Source organism: Balaenoptera borealis (assembly GCF_965194805.1).
Source record: "Balaenoptera borealis genome assembly, chromosome: 5".
Taxonomy (NCBI): Eukaryota; Metazoa; Chordata; class Mammalia; order Artiodactyla; family Balaenopteridae; genus Balaenoptera; species Balaenoptera borealis.
In genome coordinates, this window is record NC_138862.1 from 135,647,758 (window position 1) to 135,661,043 (window position 13,286).

General features: G+C 41.2%; 1 protein-coding gene and 1 pseudogene across 2 annotated transcripts in view; one reads left to right on the top strand and one right to left on the bottom strand.

Moving 5' to 3' along the window:
- LOC309629542 (collagen alpha-4(VI) chain-like) overlaps positions 1–8,090 on the bottom strand; it is a 72,527-nt gene extending 64,437 nt beyond the window's left edge. Inside the window, 3 exon segments of the mRNA XM_082393621.1 lie at positions 670–923; positions 925–1,276; positions 5,940–8,090. Coding sequence (XP_082249747.1) covers positions 670–923; positions 925–1,276; positions 5,940–6,051 — 718 coding nt within the window. The 5' untranslated portion in view covers positions 6,052–8,090.
- Positions 8,091–8,243: 153 nt separating this feature from the next.
- Positions 8,244–11,935, top strand: LOC309629064 (serine/threonine-protein kinase PAK 2 pseudogene; annotated as a pseudogene). Its single transcript has one exon. The product of its transcript is annotated as a serine/threonine-protein kinase PAK 2 pseudogene (transcript).
- The last annotated feature ends 1,351 nt before the right edge of the window (positions 11,936–13,286 follow it).

A 13,286-nucleotide genomic window follows, 5' to 3' on the forward strand; every position in this document is an offset into this window, starting at 1 on the left:
ACATGGAAGCAATCTAAATGTCTATCGACAGATGAATCAATAAAGAAGATGTGGTACATATATACAGTGGAATATTACTCGGCCATAAAAAAGAATGAAATAATGTCATTTGCAGCAACATGGATGGGCCTAGAGATTATCATACTAAGTGAAGTAAGCCAGAAAGAGAAAGAGAAATATTATATGATATCACTTATATGTGAAATCTAAACAAACGATACAAATGAACTTATGTACAAAACAGAAACAGACTCACAGACATAGAGAACAAACTTATGGTTACCAAAGGGGAAGGGGGAGGGGGAGGGATAAATTAGGAGATTGGGATTAGCAGATACACACTACTCTATATAAAACAAACAACAAGGTCCTACTGTATAGCACAGGAAACTATATTCAATGTCTTGTAATAACCTATAATGGAAAAGAAAAATATATATATATATAATATATATATGTATACACACACGTATGTGTATATATATCTGAATCACTTTGGTGTACACCAGAAACTGACACAACGTTGCAAATCAACTATACTTCAATTAAAAATTAATTAATTAATTAAGCATGCACACATATGGAAGGGATATATGGGAAGGATAAGAGATAAATCTTTGAGTTCCGTGACTTCTCGATCAGAAATAAAAAGAGAAAAAGCCTTTGTACCTGGAGAGACGTGGCCAACAGGTGGAGCTGCCTTTGCCAACGTATCACAGAGCTCCTGGCGTAGCTTCAGGGCGAAACTGCCCAAACCAGAGAAGTTGGGAACAAAGGCGACGAACTTCTCCACAGGACTGCTCGAAATCTCCTTGAGCTCTGCTGAAACCGCATCTCCGACGCCCATGGCGTAGAGGAGGATGCCCGCCCTCCTAAAGGCATCTCTGGGCTTTTGCACGTGGTCCTCTGCTGGGCTGCTGCCGATCGATCACCACGGCGACTTGAGGCACGCCCTGGCTTGCCCGGCTCCCCGCTGTTTCCTGGAAGTGGTGATCTAGGAGGAACTGCAGGGCCAGCCCCATCTTGTGGCCCCCCGGCGTAAATGGAAACCTCTGGATGTGTCTCAGCACTTCGCCTTCGCGATGGTAGGTGGAAAGGAGGAACTCGGATTGGGGCTGGTCACTGTACCGGGCCAGCCCCACGCGGACCGCCTCTCTGCTGACATTGAAGCCGTTGACCACAGTGTACAAGAAGCTCCGCACGCTGCGGGTGTTCTGGGGGTTGTTGCTGGTGTCCACCAGAAACACGACATCTCCCACAGAGTCCTCCCTGCACACTAGGGAAGAGAATCCACAAAATTGTTAGCTACTGGCTGTTAACACATCTCTCCCGATTTAGTGCCTTTGCACCCCACAGCTCTTTGATGACAGCTAATATGCACGCGGCCCAGACACACCATCATCTTCCTTTGCTTCCTCATGGCCACCATCTACCCTGGTTCACCTGCCGCCCTGTGTTCCATTCTAACAGATATCTGACCCTTCAATTAGACCCCTGGCCATGGTCCTCCATTTATCCCTTAAACCTCATAAAAGAAACCAGCTTTCTACCAATAGAGGATGCTGTTGGAACCCCACCTAGATCCCCTTTGCCAGTAGCACACCCGTGCCCCAGCTGCTTCAAGCGCTACAGTCACCTGCTTCCGGCTGAGACTTTGTCCAGAGACCTGCTCCTGGCTGAAGGGAGCAGCCTCATCTAGAGACACCTGGGAAGTTATACTGCCGCCACCACCCTGGGTGGGCAGTGTTTGATCACATGGAGATAAAAATGCCTGGCCCCCTTGCATTAACTGAAACCATTCATGGTGTTATTTATGCCCCAGTGGCTCCCATGGCTCAGGCCCAGGCTTGATTTTATGGGAGGCTGCATGCTTGCTTGGCTGCTTCTCCCCCTAGCCTACCTCACTTCTGTCACTCCTTTACAGGTTTGTCCTAAAGAGTCCTGCCTCAAAATAACATGTTCACCAAATCCCTGTCCCCGGCTCTGCTTCTAGAGAAGCTGACCTAAGGCATCAACTTTCCACCTTTGACCTCTGACCTTCCCTGGCCACCACAAGCCTCTTTAAGTCTGACACGTGGCATTACCATAGGTGTGACTCACATTTGTCCTTTGGCACCTTGAACTCAAAGCTACATCGTGTGATTACTTCTCCCAAACCCAGCTCTAATTCTGGGAACCACATTTCCCACTGTGGTCAGACCAAGTAGCACTCCAGCTGGGCCCACCCTGGTCTCCAGCATGGAGGGGATCAGACACCAGGTGGCTGCAGGACCTGAGCACATAGCTCATCTCTCTGGTTCTTGGATTGCGTTTCCCTAGAATAAAGGGGTTGACCACATGACCTGGTGTCTTCAACTCCAACTTTGTTTTTCTGTGACTCAGTGCATAATTATCCCAACTGGGTAACTGCATTTACATTTGGTTTTGTGCCAGCAGTGTTAAACCCTGGCTTGGGCTAGCCCTGCACTATCTCTGTAGCTTTGTCTCTCTACCCTCTGCACTTCTCTGCCTGTGTTCCAGGCTCCTTAGCCCAGCTTCTAAACTCTCCACGCTTCTACCTGCCACTGGCCTTTAACGTGCTGTTCCCCCTCCAACACTGTTGGTGGGAATGTAAATTGGTGTAGCCACTATGGAAAACAGTATGGAGGTTCCTTAAGAAACTAAAAATAGAGCTACCATATAATCCAGCAATCCCACTCCTGGGCATATATCTGGAGAAAACTATAGTTCAAAAAGATACATGCACCCCAATGTTCACTGCAACACTATTTACAATAGACAGGACATGGAATCAACCTAAGTGTCCATCGACAGATGAATGGATAAAGAAGATGTGGTATATATACACAATGGAATAGTATTTGGCCATAAAAAAGAATGAAATAATGCCATTTGCAGCAACATGGATGGACCTAGAGATTATCATACTAAGTGAAGTAAGTCAGACGGAGAAAGACAAATCTCATATATCACTTATATGTGGAATCTAAAATATGACAGAAATGAACTTATGTACAAAACAGAAACAGGCTCACAGACATAGAGAACAGACGTGTGGTTGCCAAAGGGGAAAGGCAGGAGAGGGATAAATTAGGAGCTAGGGATTGACAGATATACACTACTATACATAGAATAGATAACCAACAAGGGCCTACTGTATACCACAGGGAACTATATTCAATATCTTGTAATGACCTATAATGGAAAATAATCTGAAAAAGAATATATATATATATATATATATATACACATATTATACTTATATATATGAATAACTGAATCACTTTGCTGTACATCAGAAACTAGCACAACATTGTAAATCAACTATACTTCAATTAAAACAAAATGCTTTTCCCTCCATCATTTCTTTTTTTTTTTAATTTTTATTTTACACTGGAGTATAGTTGATTAACGGTGTTGTGTTAGTTTCAGGTGTACAGCAAAGTGATTCAGTTATACATATACATGTATCTATTCTTTATCAAAAAATTTTTCCCATTTAGGTTATTACAGAATACTGAGCAGAGTTCCCTGCTGCTATACAGTAGGTCCTTGCTGGTTATCTATCTTAAATATAGCTGCGTGTACATGTCAATCCCAAACTCACAATCTATCCCTCCCCCCTGCCACCCTTCCCCCCGGTAACCATTAGTTCCTTCTCTAAGTCTGTGAATCTGTTTCTGTTTTGTAAATAAGTTCATTTGTATCTTTTTTTTTAGCTTCTGCATATAAGCAATATCATATGATATTTGTCTTTCTCTGCCTGACTTATTTCACTTAGTATGCTAATCTCCAGGTCCACCCATGTTGCTGCAAATGGCATTATTTCATTCTTTTTTATAGCTGCATAGTATTCCATTGTATATATGTACCACATCTTCCTTATCCATTTATCTGTCAATGGACATTTTGGTTGCTTCCATGTCTTGGCCGTTGTAAACAGTGCTGCAATGAACATTGGGGTGCACATATGCTTTCAAGTCATGTTTTTCTCCAGATATATGCCCAGGAGTAGGATTGCTGGATCATATGGTAGCTCTATTTTTAGTTTTTTAAGGAACCTCCATACTGTTCTCCTTTGTAACACTGTAAATCAACTATACTTCAATTTTTTAAAAAATGCTGTTCCCTCCATCAAATTTCTTTTTTCTCTTTTTTTCTTCTTCTGGTAAATTCCCATAGAATCATGTCCTTTTATCCTGGTTTGTAACATAACATTCATTAGTGTGCTTCTTCAATTAATGACAACCTCCCCAGCTAGAGTGGGCTCCGTGAAAACAGATACCATACATTTTGTTTGTTGGTCCACCACTCAAGTGTCTAGCATAGAGTAGTCACCCAAAAAATGTTGGTGGAAGGAAATGTTTGGGAAAGAGAGAGGGTGAGAGTGGGGGAAGAAGGGAGAAGACTTCACTTACAAGGATGGGAACGTTGAACATGAATGAAACCAAATCAGGGAATCAGAAAATTCTAGAGGTAGAATAACCCTATAAAACTATGCAGTGCAATACTGCAGCCACTAGGTATGTGTGGCTGTTTAGCACCTGAACTGTAGCTAGTGTGACTGAGAGAAATGAAATTTTAAGTTTTGCTGAATTTTATTGTATTTTAATTTAAATAGTCACACGTGTCTAGTGCCCACTGTATTGAAGAGTGCAAGTATAGAATGAATTCAATTCACCTATCTCACAGATAAGGAAAATAAGACCTAGAAAGGCAAAGTAACATGTGTAAATCTGTTCGAAGAGCCAGCATTAGAAACCAGGTCCCTTGACATCTAGCCCATACCCTGGACTGCCATAAAGAAGATTAAATTGAAAGCCCATGTTACAGAAAGGCAAAGACCACATGAGAGTTTAGGCAGAAAAGGGCTGGAGAAGGTTTTTGTACTTCAGGGACAGTAAATCCTGAAGGGACAGTCACTTCTAGATTCCTGAGTCCCACCTCTGGGAAGTTTGCCTAATCTCAATCATAAAGCCAAGTGAAGTCAGGATTATTGAAAAGGATGATAATCAATGAGCTTGAGGCCCTTTAAGTTTCCCTTCCCTTTGGCCCTCCAAATGCAATCCTCTTGAGAGGAGAGGGTCCAGTGAATGCTCCAGGGATGGCCACCTGCTTTGTCCCCTTAAAAGCTCTTTCAGAAGAGATCAAACACAGACCAGGAAGTGTTTCCCTGATCTTTCCAATCAGGAGAAACCTCACAGCTATAGAATGTCTTTCAGGCAAAGATATGGTTTCATCACATGCAACTTGAGAGATATATTACATTTTCATACATTGTGACTTTCTGAACGACTAGATTTTTGTCATTTTAGAAGGTGTTTGAAGCAGGAGAAGATTCACTGTCACAGCTTCTGTTCACACTGAGAGGAGTCAGAGCCAAAGGGAAATTTAGAGACTTCATGTTTTTTCCCAATAAATAACAGCCTGTGTAAATATTTCTGAACACTTAAAACTCAATATTGTCTCAGTGGGAGCTTCAGGTTACTCACACAATCTTCTCTTGATGATTTCATCTTGAAAAGTCCCCAAAGTTAAAATGACTGCAAAAAAAAAGTTGCAGAAGTGTCCTTAGCACTCGGGGAAACTATTCACCTTGTGATGACAATTGCCCTGTGGAAGAGCACAGCCAAAGAAGACAAAGCAAAATGCAGAGTCAATAGAATAGGTCCACATTTACAAAAGCATTTGAGAGCTTGGTAACACATTCAGAAGGATAGCATCTTTTAATATTTATTTTTCGTCATTTGAGGTTAAGCTTTGAAAAATATCAAGGGCCCATCATCAACTAAAAGCTTTCAGATTCTAAATTCTCCTTAAAAGAATCATTTCCCTTTTGTTAAGTATGAAACTCCTGTAATATTTTCTTTTAATATTGTCACTACCACTCTATTCCTGGCAAGGTCATAATTTTTGGCTTAAAGAACCCAATGCGTTACCAATTCTCTGTGACTTGATGAAGCCAAAACCAGCCGCAAGGAAGATGATCCCCCAAAATGTCTTCCAAGTCTCCATTTTAGATATGTACCTAGAGAGAGAAAGATACCTCATAATTAAAATTATGTCTTCATATAGTTAAAATGAGTGCATCATATTGTATATTCATTATACCTGAATACAGTTGATTTAAAAAAAAAAACACACACACAACTATGTCCTTCCCCAGACCAATTATAAAAATAAAGAAGGATATGTTGCCATATTTTTTCAATTGTGCAAGGACTATGGTCTTGCTGACCCAACTCAGGAAGAATTTTGTAAACACCCGAAGTATATACCTCAGACTTCATCTGTTTAAAGTTGTCCAGATATGGCTATAAAAGGAAAAATCATATAGGGAATGTGGTAGAACCACCGTTGCACACACTGAATTCATTTGGTGGAACATAAACATTTCTGGATGATTTTGCTTGTATTTTTATACAAGCATTGGATGACCTGATAAACACTGTGGTATGAGGAAATATTCAAGTGTCTCAGAAGCACATCTGCCTGATAAAATCAGGCTAGCCTTTTACAAGTTCCCAGAAGAAGCAGAACACCAGACTTCCCTCCCCTAGACTTGGATCTAGTTCCAAAGGCCTCCATGGAAATCATCCACTCCCAGTTCCATTTCTAATTTTTGACTCTAAGAAACCCCATATATTTAAAAATAAGAACAACATGGCAATCACATTGAATGAGATGTTCCAACTGGAACAGGGAACACCACATCTTTATCTTCTATCTAACTAACCTCACAGCCATCCTCAGCAGAGTGCGGTGGGGTTAAAAGCAAGGATTCTTGGAGATAGACAGCCTAGGTTTGAATCTCAAATATGCTACTTAATATTTGGATCTTGGGCAAGTTGCTTCTCTTCTCAGTTTCCCCATTTGTAAAATGGGAGCAATAATAGCATCTACCTCATAGTCTGGTGATAAGGATCAAATGAGTTCCTTATTGTAAAACAGCTTACCCATGCCTGGCACTTAAAAGCACTCTTTAAGTGCTTGTTAAATAAGTCTTCTTAGAAATTCACTATGTAAAAGTGAAAACGTATTCCCCCTAATTTGAAACTCAGAATCTGTGGAAGTAGAGGATCACAATACTTTGCGCTGTGTATTAATAAAGCAGTTATTTTGTTGTGTATATTGTACTTTATATTTTTTATTTGATTGGTTCAATTTTCACTTTCAATTGATTGCTACTTTGTAAGTAACTGTGCTCATCTCCGTGTTCCTCGCCTCAAATCTAGGAAAAGCCAGCTAAGCAGGCCTTACTCTGTTCATTTTATTGATGGCAATGAAAAGGTCGGGTCCCAGAAAGGCTTAAGCAGCGTCCCAGGGCTACACAGTCATGCACAGTCAAGTTCTGTCCCAGGTAACCTGATTCCAGGTCCATCGCATGGCTGTACTTCAAACATCTGCTTCAAACCCTTCAATGAAAATTTCCAAGGCCAGACTGTCACTCAACTCCCCAGAGTCTGCTTTATGTAAAATGAAGACCTGTGAGCAATCTGCCTTGGGGTAAAAATGTGAGTTCAAGCCCTCTTTAAACTCATCAAAGAGCTTAAGCAAGAATCTCACAGTGTCTAAATCACTTTGCGGTCTCGGGCCCTTTAAGCAGAATATTGTGTAGAAATGATATCACAGTGCCCAGAAATAGCAGCCACGCAACAGCTGAGTCCTCTCTGCAGAAGGTGTTAAGTGTAGCCACCCTGCTTCTCTAAGACATGTTTCTACTGTGCATGCTTCATTTTCTCCTTGGCAGTGACTCAGGGTGTGAGATAACCACATCTGTTATATTATTTTACAGCAACAGAAAATACTGGGAGAAGTCTTGACACCAAAGGAAGCCTTGATTCTGATTTCAGCTTGACCTTTGGCTCCATGTACTTGAGCAAGCCAGTTCAACTCTCAAGGTTGTTGTGATGACTCTAGGGAGCTTGGCACTGATTTGGGACACCTATGATATTGCCCACTATATTACAAACCTTCCCCAGGGCATTAATCCAGCAACTTTCCAAAAAATGATGTGATATAATTGGATTCTCTGTTCCTCAGTTTCTACATCAACCTCCCATTAACGCCTCCTTAAGGAGGCTTGCAAGTAATTTGAAAGAAGATACTTTAAGAATAAGTTTTCCATTCCCCAACAAACTTTCATCTAATGGCAAATAAATGAAAGTGTGAATCTTAAAGAATAGGTGGTTCTAATGGATTAAGGACAGTGCGAGGGTAAAGAGAGCGAGAGTTTGGGGGCAGCTCCTGAGCCCGCAGGGAGCTCGGCCGGAGGCTCCTCGCTGGGGCAGAGACCTTTCCTCTCCAGGGGCCATATCATAATTCTGAATCATGTCTGATAACGGAGAACTGGAAGACAAGCCTCCAGCGCCCTCCCCCCGTGCAAATGAGCAGTACCATTTTTAGCACTGGAGGCAAAGACCCTGTGTCAGCCAATCACAGTTTGAAACCTTTGACCTCTGCTCCAGAGGAAAAAAAACCCCAGGAATAAAATCATCTCTATATTCTCAAGCACAGAGAAAGGAAGTAAGAAGAAAGAGAAGGAAAGGCCAGAAATTTCTCCTCCATATGATTTTGAGCACACCATCCATGTCGCCTTTGATGCTGTTACTGGAGAATTCACTGGCATGCCAGAACAGTGGGCTCGATTATTACAGACCTCCAATATCACAAAACTAGAGCAAAAGAAGAATCCTCGGGCTGTGCTGGATGTCTTAAAGTTCTATGACTCCAACACAGTGACGCAGAAATATCTGAGCTTTACTCTTCCTGAGAAAGATGGCTTCCCGTCTGGAACACCAGCACTGAATACCAAGGGTTCGGAAACAGCAGTAGTAACAGAAGAAGACGATGATGATGAAGAGACTCCTCCTCCTCTTATTGCCCCATGACCAGATCATACAAAATCAATTTATACACGGTCTGTAACTGATCCTATTCCTGCCCCAGTTCGTGATTCTAATGTTGACAGTGGTGCTAAGACTTCAGACGAACAGACAAAGAAGGCCAAAATGACAGATGAAGAGATTATGGAGAAATTAAGAACTACTGTAAGCATAGGTGACCCTAAGAAAAAGTATACAAGATATGAAAAAATTGGGCAAGGGGCTTCTGGCACAGTTTTCACTGCTACTGATGTGGCATTGGGACAAGAGGTTGCTATTAAGCAGATTAATTTACAGAAACAACCAAAGAAAGAATTGATCATTAATGAGATTCTGGTGATGAAAGAATTAAACAATCCCAACATAGTTAACTTCTTAGACAGTTACCTGGTGGGAGACGAATTGTTTGTGGTAATGGAATACCTTGCTGGAGGATCACTTACTGATGTTGTAACAGAGACATGCATGGATGAAGCACAGATTGCTGCTGTATGCAGAGAGTGTTCACAGGCATTGGAGTTTTTACGTGCTAATCAAGTGATCCATAGAGACATCAAAAGTGACAATGTGCTTTTGGGCATGGAAGGATCTGTTAAACTTACTGATTTTGGTTTCTGTGCCCAGATCACTACTGAGTAGAGCAAGCGAAGTACTATGGTTGGAACGCCATACTGTATGGCACCAGAGGTGGTTACACGGAAAGCTTATGGCCCTAAAGTAGACATCTGGTCTCTGGGTATTATGGCTATTGAGATGGTAGAAGGAGAGCCTCCATACCTCAGTGAAAATCCTTTGAGGGCCTTGTACCTGATAGCGACTAATGGAACCCCAGAACTTCAAAACCCAGAGAAACTTTCCCCAATATTTTGGGATTTCTTAAATCGATGTTTGGAGATGGATGTGGAGAAAAGGAGTTCAGCCAGAGAATTGTTACAGTATCCCTTCCTGAAACTGGCCAAACCATTAAAAAGCTTGACACCACTGATCATGGCAACTAAAGAAGCATTGAAGAGTAACCGTTAACATCATTGTCGTGGCCTCATATTCTTTTTTCCATTTTCTAAAAGAAGTCTTTTACTATATGAAAATTATTATTCTTTTGGGGTTTAAAGAAATGGTCTGCATAACATGGAGGGAAGAAACAAGCTACTACTTCCTGAAGACAACCAAGAAAAAATTGCAAAACAGAATGACAACTTTCTATTGAACCCCTTCTTTAGGGTCCAAAAGGAATTGTGGACTGAATCACTAGTCTTATGCCTTTCAGCAGAAAGCCCATCAGGGCCATTTATCATGCTTGAGATTTGCAATTTATTTTGCTGACTTCATTATAATAGATCCCATTCATTGTCCCTTTTGGGGTATTTTCAGTACTTGAATGGCAGATTTGAGTTTTTCAGAGTATTTGTTTTATCTGCTACTCTTCTTTTCTCTCTTCTTCATAACTTTCTTTCCCCTGACTTGTTCCTTCTGAGTTGCTTTGAGAAATGTTTCTTATGCCTAAATCGGAGGCAAGTGTGATAGAAATTACATAGCTCCTTATATTGGCAAAGGAGTACAGTATGGTTTAACTTTGTATAGAAGTTAGAACCAGCTATTGTTACATGTAACATTTCAGTTCAGAATTTGAACTGAAGGGAAGAAAAGTATGTGATTTTTAACATTTTTAATAAATGTGAAAGAGTCAATTTTTAAAATTTCATAATAGTGAGTTGTTTGGCATTTGTTACATGTATAGAGAGAAGACTAATAATCTATAGTTATAACTAAATCATTGAAACAGTAAAAGAGTCCCATTGACGATACTTTCTTACATTTTCGTTTTTCTTTCTATGTCCTCTTCAGATTTGGCTTCAGGACTTTGTTTGTGCCGCTTTCCCCTTCCCTCTTTTTTCCCCTTCATTTTGGAAATAAGTTTCTGTATATGTTGTAATTTTAGCTAGTTAGTTTGTTTTTTAATTAACCTTTTCTCACCCTACTGCTCACCCCCTTCCCATGGTGAATAATATAATAACCATTGAATTTTCAGAATTTAAAAGTTAACTTTTTTTTTCCATTTAAAGGTAAAAAATATTTGGAACTAGCAGAGACAAAGTGAGAGGCTTGAACCTTAGTGAGCTCTAAAATAATTAGATAAGATTATATTCATGAAAGAGAAATGTCAGTTACTTAGAGATGCAGCTTCTGACCAGTAAACTGTAGAGATTTGTTATAAACATTGTTCCCAACCCATTACCAAAAAAATTTTTTTTTTAGTTTAATAGACATTTATTCTATCATTATATATAGTTGAACCACCTCTACACACAAAGTAATATGGTTTGAGATTTTCTGACTGGGAAGGAATTTGGGTCTCAAAAGGTTTTGTGAGCCTGCTACATGTTTTCTGGAAATCATTTAAGTGGGCCTTTTAAAAGACCCTTGAAGAAAATACAAGGAAAATTGGTTTGCAAGAAATCCAGCAATTAGATTTCAAAATTAAACTACCTATTAAGATAACAAACCAAGGAGGATTAACCAAGATGGTGGAGTAGAAGGACGTGCTCTCACTCCCTCTTGCGAGAGCACCAGAATCACAACTAGCTACTGGACAATCATTGACAGGAAGACCCTGGACTTCACCAAGGAGGATACCCCACGTCCAAGGACAGAGGAGAAGCCACAGTGAGACAGTAGGAGGGGCGCAATCAGAGTAAAATCAAATCCCATAACTGCCGGGTGGGTGACTCACAAACTGGCAAACGCTTATACCACAGAAGTCCACCCACTGGAGTGAAGGTTCTGAGCCCCACATCAGGCTTCCCAACCTGGGAGTCCGGCAACAGGAGGAGGAATTCCTAGAGAATCAGACTTTGAAGCCTAGTGGGAATTCATTGCAGGACTTTGACAGGACTGGGGGAAACAGAGACCCCACTCTTGGAGGGCACACACAAAGTAGTGTGCGCATCGGGACCCAGGGGAAGGAGCAGTGACCCTGGGGGAGACTGAACCAGACCTACCTGCTTGTGTTGGGGGGTCTCCTGCAGAGGCAGGGGGTGGCTCTGTTTCACCGTGGGGACAAGGACACTGGCAGCAGAAGTTCTGGGAAGTACTCCTTGTCATGAGCCCTCCCAGAGTCTGTGATTAGCCCCACCAAAGAGCCCAGGTAGGCTCCAGTGTTGGGTTGCCTCAGGCAAAACAACCAACAGGGAGGGAATCCAGGCCCACCCATCAACAGTCAAGTGGATTAAAGTTTTACGGAGCTCTGACCGCCAGAGCAACAGTCAGCTCTACCCACCACCAGAGCCTCCCATCAAGCCTCTTAGATAGCCTCAACCACCAGAGGGCAGACAGCAGAAGCAATAAAAACTATAATCCTGCAGCCTGTGGAACAAAAACCACATTCACAGAAAGACAGACAAGATGAAAAGGCAGAGGGCTATATACCAGATGAAGGAACAAGATAAAACCCCAGAAAAACAACTAAATGAAGTGGAGATAGGCAACCTTCCAGAAAAAGAATTCAGAATAATGATAGTGAAGATGATCCAGGACCTCGGAATAAGAATGGAGGCAAAGATAGAGAAGATGCAAGAAATGTTTAACAAAGACCAAGAAGAATTAAAGAACAAACAAACAGAGATGAACAGTACAATAACTGAAATGAAAACTACACTAGAAGGAATCAATAGCAGAATAACTGAGGCAGAAGAATGGATAAGTGACCTGGAATACAGAATGGTGGAATTTACTGCCGTGGAACAGACTAAAGAAAAAAGAATGAAAAGAAATGAAGACAGCCTAAGAGACCTCTGGGACAACATTAAATGCAACAACATTCGCATTATAGAGGTCCCAGAAGGAGAAGAGAGAGAGAAAGGACCAGAGAAAATATTTGAAGAGATTATAGTCGAAAACTTCCCTAACATGGGAAAGGAAATAGCCACCAAAGTCCAGGAAGCGCAACAAGTCCCATACAGGATGAACCCAAGGAGAAACACGCCGAGACACATAGTAATCAAAGTGGCAAAAATTAAAGACAAAGAAAAATTATTGAAAGCAGCAAGGGAAAAATGACAAATAACATACAAGGGAACTCCCATAACGTTAACAGCTGATTTCTCAGCAGAAACTCTACAAGCCAGAAGGGAGTGGCATGATATACTTAAAGTGATGAAAGGGAAGAACCTACAACCAAGACTACTCTACCCGGCAAGGATCTCATTCAGATTTGATGGAGAAATCAAAAGCTTTACAGACAAGCAAAAGCTAAGAGAATTCAGCACCACCAAACCAGCTTTACAACAAATGCTAAGGGAAGTTCTCTAAGTGGGAAACACAAGAGAAGAAAAGGACCTACAAAAACAAACCCAAAATAATTAAGAAGATGGTCATAGGAACATACATATCGATAATTACCTT